The 13,191-nt window shown below is 40.5% G+C and overlaps 2 protein-coding genes across 2 annotated transcripts in view; both read right to left on the reverse strand.

The window, feature by feature from the left end:
- LOC136420673 (dnaJ homolog subfamily C member 7-like) overlaps positions 1–4,991 on the reverse strand; it is a 46,013-nt gene extending 41,022 nt beyond the window's left edge. Inside the window, exons 1-2 of the mRNA XM_066407740.1 lie at positions 4,865–4,991; positions 4,307–4,420 (exon numbers count right to left, since the gene is read on the reverse strand). Of these exons, the coding sequence (XP_066263837.1) occupies positions 4,307–4,420; positions 4,865–4,926 (176 nt within the window). The 5' untranslated portion in view covers positions 4,927–4,991. The remainder of the gene's footprint in view (positions 1–4,306; positions 4,421–4,864) is intronic.
- Positions 4,992–8,432: 3,441 nt separating this feature from the next.
- Positions 8,433–13,191, reverse strand: part of LOC136420702 (ubiquitin-conjugating enzyme E2 E1-like) — a 29,770-nt gene continuing 25,011 nt past the window's right edge. The window contains exons 4-6 of the mRNA XM_066407781.1: positions 10,894–11,026; positions 9,987–10,134; positions 8,433–8,737 (exon numbers count right to left, since the gene is read on the reverse strand). Of these exons, the coding sequence (XP_066263878.1) occupies positions 8,640–8,737; positions 9,987–10,134; positions 10,894–11,026 (379 nt within the window). The 3' untranslated portion in view covers positions 8,433–8,639. The remainder of the gene's footprint in view (positions 8,738–9,986; positions 10,135–10,893; positions 11,027–13,191) is intronic.

Raw genomic sequence — 13,191 nt, forward strand, 5'->3', positions numbered from 1 at the left:
TGGGCTCGGGTGATGATTCAATATATTGTTTCCTCAGGTTCTGAGGTTATTTTTAGAACACAGACCACCCAAGGTTATTTCTAGCACACAGAACATCCAAGGTTATTTTTAGCACATCGAAGATCCAATTGTTTACACCACAGCATTTGGTGGTGGCAGCGTCATGGTATGGGGAGGCATTACCTCCAGGGGAAAGACAAGACTTGTCATTGTACCAGGAACCCTCAATGAAGAAAGATATCGTGACACAGTACTTGATCCGGTGGCCGTCCCTTTCCTCCATAACATGGGGCCGACTGCCTTTCTGCAAGATGATAACGCCCGCCCACACCGGGGAGGGATAATCGCAGACCATCTCCAGCATGCAGGTGCAGAGAGGATGGAGTGGCCCTCTAAGAGCCCGGACCTGAACCCCATCGACCATCTATGGGATCAGCTTGGGCGAGCTGTCCGTGCAAGAGTGACCGAGAGCACAACGCTAGCTGACCTAGGACGACTGCTGGTGGAGGAATGGGACGCTATCCCAACAGCATCGCATTGCGCGACTGGTGACGAGTATGAGGAGTAGGTGCCGTGCTGTAGTGACAACGCGTGGCTGGGCCACCCGTTACTAAGACTCCTTGCTAACCCGTTACTAAGACACAGATTGTTGGTTTTGATAAAGAATTTAGCTTTCATGAATATGTCTTGTTTATTCTTGTTGATTTTTCACACTACCCTCGTACAGAAATCAATATCAACAGAAGAATATGTACGGAATAGCATGTTTGACTATAGTAAGGTAATCTGGGCAATTTATTTCTTCGACTCACTCACTTTAGCAGGCCTGATGCTCGTTTCATGAACTTGCAATCACAATAAGTTTGATATCATTAGAAAGGAAATCAAAAAAGCTTTTAAATGATATGTAATACATTGAAATCGGTAAAAAAATGTCGGAAATATGATCGACCAAAGTTAAGTTTCCGAACTTTTTGTGCGTAGTTTAGTTGCATTTTTATGCTTTAATTTTGCATTTCTACGTTTTGACGGAGGTGGGCAGCGCTATGGTATCGGTCTATCTACACTAGGCGCGTGAAACTAAAAGATCACCATGTAGCTTATTTTTGTGCCGCTTTTGACCACTTTTGATGAGAAATCTGCACGCAAATGTGGTAAACAGTGGCATTAAATGTCAATTTCATAAAGATTACAGCAACTAGAATATTTTCAGTTTTCAAGCCTCATAAAATGCTCTGGGTGCCTTTAACAAAGTTAACTATATTCTTCAGCTGTACTAGGCTGTTGCCTAGCAACAAAGCTATTCATCAGTCAAACTAACTTTCCTCTGTCGTCTAGTTGTTACATGTATATGTAGACTTTGAATCTGTATCCAAAAATATAGATAAATTTGTGTCCAATTATCATACAATTTGGAGCATTTTTGACCTGCAATATGATGTTGGATGCTTTATGAATAAAGTTTAAATATTACATATGACAATTGCAAAAGCAACATCGAGATCTACAAATGCTGGCATGGGAGGTGATACCTGCAATTTTGTATTGATCACAGGAAAAAATAAACACAAAATTGAACCTAGACAAGATTGGCCAATCATGTCTAAGTTATGAGGTAAGCGGTCGAAGCGGTCGAACCTCAGACTGAGGACGAAGCATGACGCTTTTTCGTTAGCTAGCAGTGCAATGCGGCTTCGCTACGGCTCGCGCGTTTTTGACCAAGCACACCGGGTCAGCCCTACTCTTTTCAATAAATGTGTTGGCTTCTTTTACGTATAGAGGTTTGGCGTCCTAAAGCTCCCTCATACACAGGGCCTTCGGCTTTACGTCCCCATCCGATAGGATGATACGCATCTTTTCCAGTCGTGTCCAGGCACGGGCGCGAACTTGGGCCGCTGGCTCCACGGAATTTGAACCAGATGTGGGGAGAGGAAGAGTGCGCAGACCTCTACACCATGCGGAAACGCGTTTAGTTATGCATGTACATAGTTAAGTATAGCATGTCTTTTCTGTAGATGTTATATAAGAATGAAGTATAGGATTCAAACTTTACAGATTTTCAATAGCAAAAAAAAGTATGACATATATTGTTTACCAGCCGAATACTTTCAAGAACTATATGTTAAGTTTATTGTTGCGTCACCTTAATGTTTTCAATATGGCTACTGCGTTTTCAAAATAACCCAGTACAAACTACAATTCAGCCATTTGTGCTGAAAGTGTTTCTTTTCTAATAAATAAACAATTTCTCTCTCTCTTTCTCGCTCTCTCTATATACATTGTAAATATATATAAATATACTTATATATACATGTATATATTTGTTTTTAGAGCTCAGTTATTGTGATAAGATTGTTACTATTAACCATTCTTCATCACCAGATGTGGATATAAATTAGTGCAAGCACCTGTAGCTGACATCCTCATCTCACCTCATCTTCTACTTTATCTACCTATTTGATCTTTAGTACAGAAGATCTGGCGACCAGCTTGTTTCAAAGGTAGCGTGCATAGTCCAGTGGTAAGCGATCTTGCCTCTGGAACTAGAAGCCCCGGGTTCGATCCAGGCTGGGTCGCTCATCCGACATGCACGCTACTGGAAAGGGTTGCAGTCCTTAGGACGGGACGTTAAGCCGTGGTCCACTGTTCATCGTGCTTGTCGAAAAGAGCTAGGGGAATTTCCCCGGTACAATGAACCTGTAAATACTGTACATAGCGTCTGTCTTCTCTGTCACGACCAGTGGAAGATTAGCTCATCTGTTCATTGAGTTAATTTGAGCTAAACTGGTTTGAGATCACTTTCCTTTTTCCTTTCCTTTCACCTTTCTCAACTTCCTGTTTTTCTACATGTTTCACCAAGTTAGTGTAATGCTTGGCATGTATACCAGACCCTGAATCTCTATCCCCTGCACAATACCGATATTATATAGAGATCGAGGGTCTGGCATCCAGACTCATTTTTGTCCATTCTATGATATTATCCTCTCATCTTTTCCATTGTGGACCATTCTTTCTTCCCCCCTGGACAGTTCCTTGCATGATACTGTAATTCACTTTACCTTCACGGTAGCAAAATTTCACGGTGTAAGGAAAATGGACATTTTCACTGAACAGGTGCCAAATGATTTACAGACTGAAGGAATCATAAATGATAACAACAGGTTTTATCACAGTGATGATAAGTTTACGGCACAGAGGTGACCATAAAAAGTGAACATAACGTTACAGTGAAAGAAACAAGAATTACAGTAATTCTGAACAAAGAAACAAACGTTCTGCCAAGCTATCCCAGCTGACTGTGACAGATGGCCGTATCACTTCAGTTTGCTTGACTTTACTCCTTACTTCTGCATTGGAGCTGTCTTCTCAGTATGTGACGTTTAGGTACTAGTATTTTGGACCTGCGCCTATTCTATACATACAGGTACATGTACAGGTACATGGTCCCAGGTTTGAATCCTAACATGTCACCAATCTTGTACCCTTAGGAAAGGCACTCTACACGACTTTCCCAACATGCCAGAATGGTCATTGTTGAGACCAAGAGCATTAAACTTTTAAAGGAACAAACAAAGGTATCGGACAATCGGACTCGGTACATAGGCTTGGCCCTACTGTGATCATGTTGGCACCACAATTTCGACAGGGTGTTCTCCAGGTCAGAATATGTGCCCGGTACAGATGCCATCCCGCGAATCGATTTTGGTATCAAAAATCAGGCATAAAATTTCGTCAGACTGAATCTTAGAGGAACTGATTTCCGTCAAATATAACTCTGTAGCGTTACAGTTAGTACATGATGTAACGTGGGGTCCCATAACTTCAACAGTACCATAACTTCGAACTAGTTTTACTTTGTCTTATCATGCTGAAGAGCGACATGTTTGTTTCTGTCCACTGTGCTGAATAAAAACGCTGAGAACTCAAGTTCATGCATAAAGCTGTCGTCTGAATGAAACATGGATTTGTGTACAGTTGACTGTATATTGTGACACCAGGAAAGTTTGGCTATAAACAATGGCTACGTTCGATTCAAGGTCATTGCGTAATGGCAACTCTGACATAAAGAACAGTCAACAATCGTACCGCAAACTTTCTTGTTTTACACATCCGTTAATCCGTTTGCTGCATACATAATTGACATGTGCATGTCAAAGGGCAAACGTGAGGGTCAGACAGCAAAAGAAATTCTTCCCGCCATCACCACAGAAACCCCATGCTCCAGCCACCTACGAAATAAACAAAACGACAAACAAACAAAAATCAACATCACGGTCGATACAGTAACGTTATATCCTAAACTCACTTGACACGTTGACTTTCCTGGTCTTCGTCGTTGTCCAAAACGATCTTTTTTGCTTCGTTGACGGGTGAAGTCTCCACTGTACCGTTTGCCATACCTTTCACCCCTCCGTCAAACCTAACCATAGCGGGAAAAGATCAGAAAATCGGGGATAAGTTTTTTTTCCCGCCGTATGTAAAACACCGCAAAAGAGGGGAGGGGGGCACGAGTGAAAACTCTCACTTGCAGATTTTTCTGACTAAAATAGCGGGCGTGTGCGTGTCTTGGCAAGCCTACAGAAATGATTACGTCTTGATTTGGTGCCAAGAAATTCGTGGGGTGGTCTTGTGAGGCCTTCCAATCCCTCGTGGTGGCCACGCGGTGGTTATCGAAGATTCTAGAAAACCTCGGAAAGGAAGTTACGACAACTAGAAAGGCCGGTCGGTCGCGCGTCGTCTTTAGTTTGACTGTCTGTCCAAGTGTGAATTCCCTCGGGCTGGTTAATGAGATAAGCCCTGGTGGGCAGGGATGGTGTAGAGTACCTCTCTACTGGACAATCGAGCGGGAAAAGTGCTGACTTACCCGACAGAAGAGGGTTCACAGTCGGCTTCTGTTTCCATATTCTCGACCTCTTCGGACGACATTTTTTCCCAGGATCAGAAAGTCTCGTGCCAACTCTCGCTCGGTCTCGCGAGAAGTGGGGATTCCCCGTGAAGAAAGAGGAATTTCCCTCCTTAATTATGTCATGACGCATAGAAACCATGTATGACGCGTCTATGACTCATCCAGGGAATTTTCATCTGCAAATTTCGAAACATCTGTTCTTCGTACTAATATGTAAACTAGAGTTAGTATTTGTGCTACATATCCTTCAGGTTTGCTATGTTAGTTTAGCGATTACGGGGACTTTTTATAAATATGAATTGGTATTGAATTTTTATTTCTATTTGAGTTGAATGTGTGATAGTTGTGTGCCGATTTCTTAAAAATAGAGAGAACGCTAGCGACCCAAAAAAACACCCCTCCCAATGAAATGGTATGGCTTACCCTTCGACGTCACAAATTCAAGATGGCGGCCACCACACATGCCAACGGATCCAGCAAAGGTTTTGCTACGGAAACCTGTAAATAGAGTCCATGTATAGATAACCTTAGATATTTGTGTGTAGGGGAGAATTAAAACTTGTGTGAAAGTTACTCCTATACTCTCCAAGCAGAGGTTCGGCACCGGATTGTTTTTGACGTCTTTTTATGGGTTTCTGTTAGGGCTTTCTATTTTGTCCCGTTTTCTTTATGTCGCCAAGACAAACCTGACGTCAAAAACAAGCAGGAGCCAAACCTCTGCTTGGAGGGTAAGACTTCCAGTGTTTAATGCCCAAACTGACTTTGCACATTCTTGTAGACTATTCAGCTTCTGAACCTAAACGTAACAGTGGGGATCAACCTCCACTAACTGACCAGTCTGACGGGTCCGGACCTTTTAGCCTAGTGGTTAGTGCGTTGAATTCCCAAGCCGTGCTGATCGGGATTGGCGAGAGTTCTAAACCCAGGAGCGGCGTACTCGCCCCTTTGGGTTTTTACAACATTTTAAACTAAAGTTGATCAATACTACCAAATCGGATACCAGAAGACAGTCTAGAATTAAAAGGCAAGATTTAAATGAAATAAGTCAAACTTGGCCATTCGAGAAAAGAATCAAATGAAGAGTTAAACAATTTGGATTGCAGTCTATAGTTGTTAAGTTTATTTCAAGTTAAACAGTTTGGCATAATGGGTCAAATCTAACTGTATGTACATATCAGAAAACATTACAAACTTCGATACTGTTTCACTACCTTACACCGTAAATGAAAAACTAAGTGTAGATTAGGCCACATCAATTTAATTTCTTGGTTAACGGATTTTTAAAAAAATGCTAGATTGGAAAATCAACGTGAAAACAGAATCTCAGAGGATAGTTTGTACTTTGGTGCACACAGTTTCAGGGAGTGAACAGGGTCAGGTGCAAATTTTCACCCCAGCCTTCTGTTTTAATGATGTCTTCGTGCTAAAATTTTAAAAAAAATTGTTAACCAAGAAATTAAATTGGTGTGGCCTTACTTGAATACAATACTAAAACACTTTCTCAAAACAGTGAAGTTGTACTACATTATTTATGATGATAATCCACAGAACATTACAAGTACATGTACCTTGATTTTGTTTTCCACAGTGCTCCAAACACTTGGTACATTCTTGCAAGAAAATTTTTGCAGTATACTGAATGCTTGTTGTTCTTTCTTAGCTGTAATATGGCGAACTAGTTGTGCAAATATACAGTTAGAAAAGTTCATTCAATGCTAAATTCAATTCAATGCTTAAGCATTAAGTACTTAGTACTCAGGTTTTAATCTTTGCTTAGCAATGAAGACAGGGACTGAGCAAAATCAGTTGATAAATGTACAGAAAAGCACCTGCCACTGTAAATGCATGTGGAGCTTGGCATTTCAAGGACAGCAGATAATTGCACCAGGTTAGGCCATGTTGATTTAATTTCGAGGATGACATCCTCTAGGAACCCCAAAACTGATGCAGGCGTGCCAATAATAAAAAAGTTTAAATTGGCAAAAAAAAATTGCATACCAGAACATCATAAATCTACATGGTCAGGAAGGTTGAACAAAATTGACTAAACACAGAGTATGGTAATTTTGCTGAATAATAGAGTTCTCATTTTTGTTCTTTCACATTTTCTTCGTTGACTTTGGATTCGACTTGGGCATTCTATGACATTAGCATCTATTTTACAATTTTTTTTTTCAATTCACGGCATTATATGTTTGATTAATAGTTTGGTCGAAAACTTCTATTTTGATGCATGCGTGGATGTCATCCATATACATACTTACTGAATAATGAAAAATCATAATAAAATAATTATTAATCATAATAAAATCAACATGGCCTTAAATCTAAAACATGGTTTACTTTTATGGGAAGATCTTATTTTCCTAAACAGAACCATTGTTTCTCAATGCACAATTTGTTTGAAATAAAGTTTGACAAATCTGTATGTATGAAGGTCCAACCTAAATGTGCTATAAATCATATTACTATTATTATATAGTTTACGTAAAACATACAATCCATATAAATGGCAGCAATGGTCAAAGGTGACTGTAAAAACTATCATATGATCAGATATGACTGATCGTTTGTCCGTGCAAAGCTAAATACAATAAATAAACGGTTGATGCAGTGAAAAGAAGTTGACAAGAATGCATGGCTTAATCTGCCTAACTCATTGATTTACACCATATTGTTTGTTATCTGTCGCAATATTGACTATGTGCACTCCTTCATTTAAGTCCCTCCCGAACAGGTCCGCTATCGCTCGGTAATGTTACCTCCCATAGCGGTCCTGCCCTTTGAAGCTGGTAAAAATATCGCTTCTGGCGACGTCACCACCAAAACAGCTTTCAGCCAATCAGAGGGTTGGCTTAAGCTCAACTAGAGCAAAAGTGCAGAGGACGCTGGGATGCTATCAACCAATCAGGTTACGTCTAACATCGCTACTTTGGGTTCAGAGCAAAAATAACGGCTGTTTGTGCCAAATAAGGCTAACTCATGAATTATTCATGAGCAACTGTCAATATAAACGTCGCCAAAAGTGATTTTACAGGCTTGAAAGGGCAGGGCCGCTATGGGAGGTAACGTTACCGAGCGATAGGGGGCCTGTTCGGTAGGGTGTCATTCATATGCTGGAAAAAAATTACTTCTACTGGAAACCTAAGTGGGCATCATTGTATATAACACATACATTAGAACTTGCCTAACTGTGCAACAAGTAGTTAGGCATTTGGTACGTTCTAATGCTATCAATCATGTACAGTACCTCTTTGCAAGATTATGTAATGACATTTCAAGTAACTGCTTTTTAAGATATCATCATGCAGCTATGACGGGCACTTCCTTGCAAGCACACAGGTACAGAGAAGCGATGTCTTAAGACATCGTCAACTTCTTTTGCTTACTTCTTAAACATAACAGTGTCATTTAAAGCAATAAGACATCAAAAGAAGTGTAGCATGTAACACAAAAACATCTGTCTTCTAAGTCTCTCATTGTCTAAATGATCAGTGCCGTACCTTACAATGCAGAACGAAGGGTATTCGAGTTTCTTTTTTTTGTGCGAAGGGCAACTATGGTACTTCATAAGACATATTAATAGTGAATTCATAGGCCAACTACACGTATCTCAATACCCAACAACAAATGCAATCCCCTTTCACTTATCCACAAGACAATGGAGTATACATTACGAAAGTTTGACATAGCAGGTTTAACATGTATTGTCATTACAAATGATAACATCATTCTATGTAGCATATCTCTTGGTCCACTGGCGAGCTATCCTATCGTGTTCCTCCCTTGCATTGGTGTACTGCGTGGCAATGCTACCGACAAGAGGATCATCTGGGGGAAAAAACGCAAGAATTCAAAGCTGATCCTCTATCATGTTCAAGCATTTGTTCAAGAATTCACAATTATGTTTAACCTTTAGGCCACACCAATTCAATTTCTTGATTAATGGATTTTCTTTTAAATTCTAGCAACAAAAAAATCATGAAAACAGAAGGCTGGGTTGAAAACTTGCACCTGACCCTGTTCACTCCCTGAAACTGTGTGCACCAAAGTACAGACTTTCCTCTGAGATTCTGTTTTCATGTTCATTTTCCAATCTAGCAGTTTTTCAAAATTTCCGTTAACCAAGAAATTAAATTGGTGTGGCCTAAGTCCATGAAAATTGCATTCATTTCAAGTGTTAATTCAGGATGAAAGCACATTCCAAGATGTAAAGTAGCCAGTCCTTCGGGTAATGTTACAGCTGGTATTAACCAGTACCATTACATGCATATTACACTCCAATATTGAGGAAATCATCATTTACCTAATGATAACATATCCCCAGACACTCTGACACTTTAGATCAATGCATGATATAAAACACTTTCGGCATTTGAGCAAAGTTATGACTACCATCAAATTATAAGTGCTGTCATTAAAGTCAAGAGGCAAGATAGTCTTTTATTGATATTCCAAAAATAGTACATGTAATACATATGTCAGAAGAATTCAGCATAATCAGAATTGTCTTTGTTATATTATCCTTAAACTTAAAGGCATCCAGAGCATTTTATAAGGCTTGAAACTTGAATGAAAAAATTCTGATTTCTAGTCATTCCTACACATACGTGTACTAGTAAGTTTCAATAACACTATACTATTACATATCAACATTATAGGAGCAAAGATACGATGTCGTTGTGTGGTGAGAACTGATAGAAAATCCAAGCCCTAATAGACTGATCCTGACTGTCCATCACAATTAGCGGTTCCACCAATGAGAGAGTGACTGCATGTCCGTCAAATATTTGCATCTTTTAATTTTGCATTTCTACATTTTGACGGAGGTGGGAGGGGCTATGGTATCGGTCTATTTACACTAGGCGCGTGAAACTAAAAGATCACCATGTAGCTTATTTTTGTGCCGCTTTTGAGCACTTTTGATAAGAAATCCGCAAATGTGGTAAACAGTGGCATTAAATGTCAACTTCATAAAGATTACAACAACTAGAATATTTCCAGTTTCCAAGACTCATAAAATGCTCTGGGTGCCTTTAATTGACTTAGTTGAAATGGATCCAAAGAGGGGTTTACTCACGAGGATTGCAGTCCGTTAGCAGTGAGCAGATAGACAGCAGGACTTTGGAGATGGTGAGGGCGGGGCTCCAGTTGTCCTTCAGTATGTCCAGACAGATCACACCTTGGCTGTTGATGTTACAGTGGTAGATACGGGTCCGGAATGTCACCTGGACACGCAAAAATCAACAGTTGTAAAACTTCACTTCTCTCTGAGGATTGATTATAACAGACGTCTTCACAAAGTCTCCAAGACCCCGTTCATACTAAGTCGCCCAAGTCGCCCGAATCGTTGAAATTGCCGAAGCCGCATTGCTGCGGCCTAGTATGAACGCTCCAATTCGCATATGAAAACGCCCGATGCGCATCGCAGTGAATCTACCTCCGGGAGGTGGATTATTACCGACTTGACCGCATTCCCGCTTAGTATGAACGCTCCAAGTCGCTCAATGCGCATCACTTTGCATATTGACCCGGACCGTCAGTGGTTCAAGGAGTCATATGCGAAGTCAGAATTTCCACTTATTTGCCGCCATAATACGATATCCACCTAGCTTCTTGGAATATTTTGCGGAAATATGGCAGAATCGGGCGATTTTTGCATCTGGGATGACGAAGCGACACGCATGCCCATGGCCATCTTCGGGGATGTGGGGACTACAAACGATCCTGCCGGAACCAGAGCGTGTACGCCGAAGTAGCGGCAGAGATGGCCAAAAAGGGGTACACTTTGGAAACAATGGAAAATTGGAAACAATGCTGCACTAAGTTTAAAAACCTGAAGGCGAACTGGCCATTGACCACAAAGTAAGGGAAGGAACTCGCGCTCGTTCAACCCCTGGTATGAAGGAGTGCGGCTTCGGTGATTCGTGCGACTTGCGTGCCTTAGTATATAGTATGAAAAGTGTCCAACAACAGCCATGGCTCACCTTAGGAGGTTTGAAGGGATAGTCTTGTGAGAAGTGGATGTCCAGGAAGAAAACTCCGCCCTCGTACACAGACCCAGGCGGCCCCAAGATGGTGGACACCCATTCATACAGGTTGTCTCCCTTCGGACCAGCACTACGGAAAATAACACAATATATGTATTGAAATACATAAAGATTTATAATCTTTTTGTTTTTTTGCACCCTTTGTATGGTCACTGAACCTTCAAAATTTCATGCTGATTCTCTTTTCTTTAAAAAATCATTGACACTTTTATTTGATACAAGTCCACCTTTTTTAACAGCATACTTTCTATGCTTTATTTACCTTTCCATTTTTTGGTCATTTTTCAAAGAGATTTTCGATACATTCAATTGGAAAGTAAAATCAACTAAAATGAGTACAACTACAGGACTGCCCTTGTTAATACTTACAGAAAAGGCTCTTAAAATAATCCGGACTTACATTCAACAATGGTGAGACTGTTACTATGTTGGTGAATAGCCCATAGTTTGTCTCCACTATTCTGTGTTTGACAACTCTTACTTGTTCCGCCATTGAGGCCCAACAATAAACCTTATCCCGGCAACCCCGATTACGGCTGTCGACAGAATATTGTTTTCTGATGGTGCCTTGAACAAACATCTCCCTAGTATAGGTAAACAGTGGCACAACCCAGGTGGAAAACCCCAGGTTAATCCGCACTTTAACAAGCAGGTGTTTCAGCTTGTTAGGCCTCACCTTTGGCAGCTAATCTTTAATCTTACCCCAGGTAATTTTTAATTCTATCAAATGCTAGTTGCTAACCACTTCCTTGGTAGTGTTGCGAAGCTAAACAAACACTGCGAACTGTGATTAAATTGTAAACTCAAGGATTCTCGGCGAGTGCATTTAGTATTAACAATTCCACAAATTCCCCCTAGGAATGCTCCACGTGGTACGGTCCGAATGACATCAGGTGCAAATTTCTCACTACTGGGACGAACTACTGAGAAAGATAGGGGAGGAGAAAGAAGCAGACAGTGTCCAGACTAGCTGTAGAGTTGTTGTTGGCACGGTGCCATGGTTGGATTGACATATAGTGGGCTGGCCAAACAATCCCTCTCTATAGGGTACACACATTGTCAACACAAAAGAAGGGGGATAAAGTTACATGAGCTGCTTAAAGCAGAAAAAGTCCTCTTGATAGCTACGCAAAGGGTTAAACCTTTAACCCAGAAATGCACCTGTTAAATGTACATTACTTGGTGGTAAGAGTGGCGATTTTGTGTAAGGAAAACACAACAGTTAAGAGACATTCTGAACGACTTTGAACAAACATGTATGTACAAGCTAAATAGCACTTCAACAGGACAATCTTAGGGTACTGATGTTCCTTCCACACACTTGTGTTCAACACAATGAATCACCTAGAAACCTCTCCTAATTATGCTATTGTAATAATTATATCAATATCAAGCAACTTGTCGCATATGAAATTGCAGTGTTCCTCAACTCAAGCATGTATGTTTCAAAAACCATTTAGGGTCTCACACGGCAATTAGGCCATCCCATTGGATATAAAGTTAAAACATGAACCTTTCATGGCCGTAATTCCAATAAAACACAGAGTTTCCGGAGATGTTTTACTTTCTATTGTAAGCACACACATTCTTTAGACAATGAAAAAAATGTTACCAAAATATAACCAGGGGAGCGATATCTAATGGCATTTAGAACTGCACTAACCTACCAGCCGCAAGAGGCTCTCTGGTGCCGAGAGAGCCCGACCGCAGTACTCAGGTCAAAATAGCGTGTACATCCGACAATCGCTTGGATGCCGAAACTTTCCTGCCTTATCCTGTCAGACATGAACAAGCTTCCACCTCAAATGCTTTTTATATCAAGTGGGATCGATCAAAGGCAATTTATGATTTAAACACCTGCCTTTGGGGCCCAATTTTTTTTTAGCCCGCACTCTTTGGGCATCTACACGAGGAGTAATTCAGGCATGAGACCTTAGGCCACACGAATTTAATTTCTTGGTTAACGATTTTTATCTAAAAAAAAAAAATTTTTTTTTAGCCCGCACTCTTTGGGCATCTACACGAGGAGTAATTCAGGCTAAAAAATTATTTTTTAGCCCGCACTCTTTGGGCATCTACACGAGGAGTAATTCAGGCATGAGACCTTAGGCCACACGAATTTAATTTCTTGGTTAACGGATTTTTATCTAAAAAAAAAAAATTAGAAAAAAAAAATAATGAAAACAGAAGGCTGGCCCAGCCTTCTGTTTTCAAGATTTTTTTTTCTTTGGAAAA

The sequence above is a fragment of the Branchiostoma lanceolatum genome, chromosome 15, assembly GCF_035083965.1.
Source record: "Branchiostoma lanceolatum isolate klBraLanc5 chromosome 15, klBraLanc5.hap2, whole genome shotgun sequence".
NCBI lineage: Eukaryota > Metazoa > Chordata > Leptocardii > Amphioxiformes > Branchiostomatidae > Branchiostoma > Branchiostoma lanceolatum.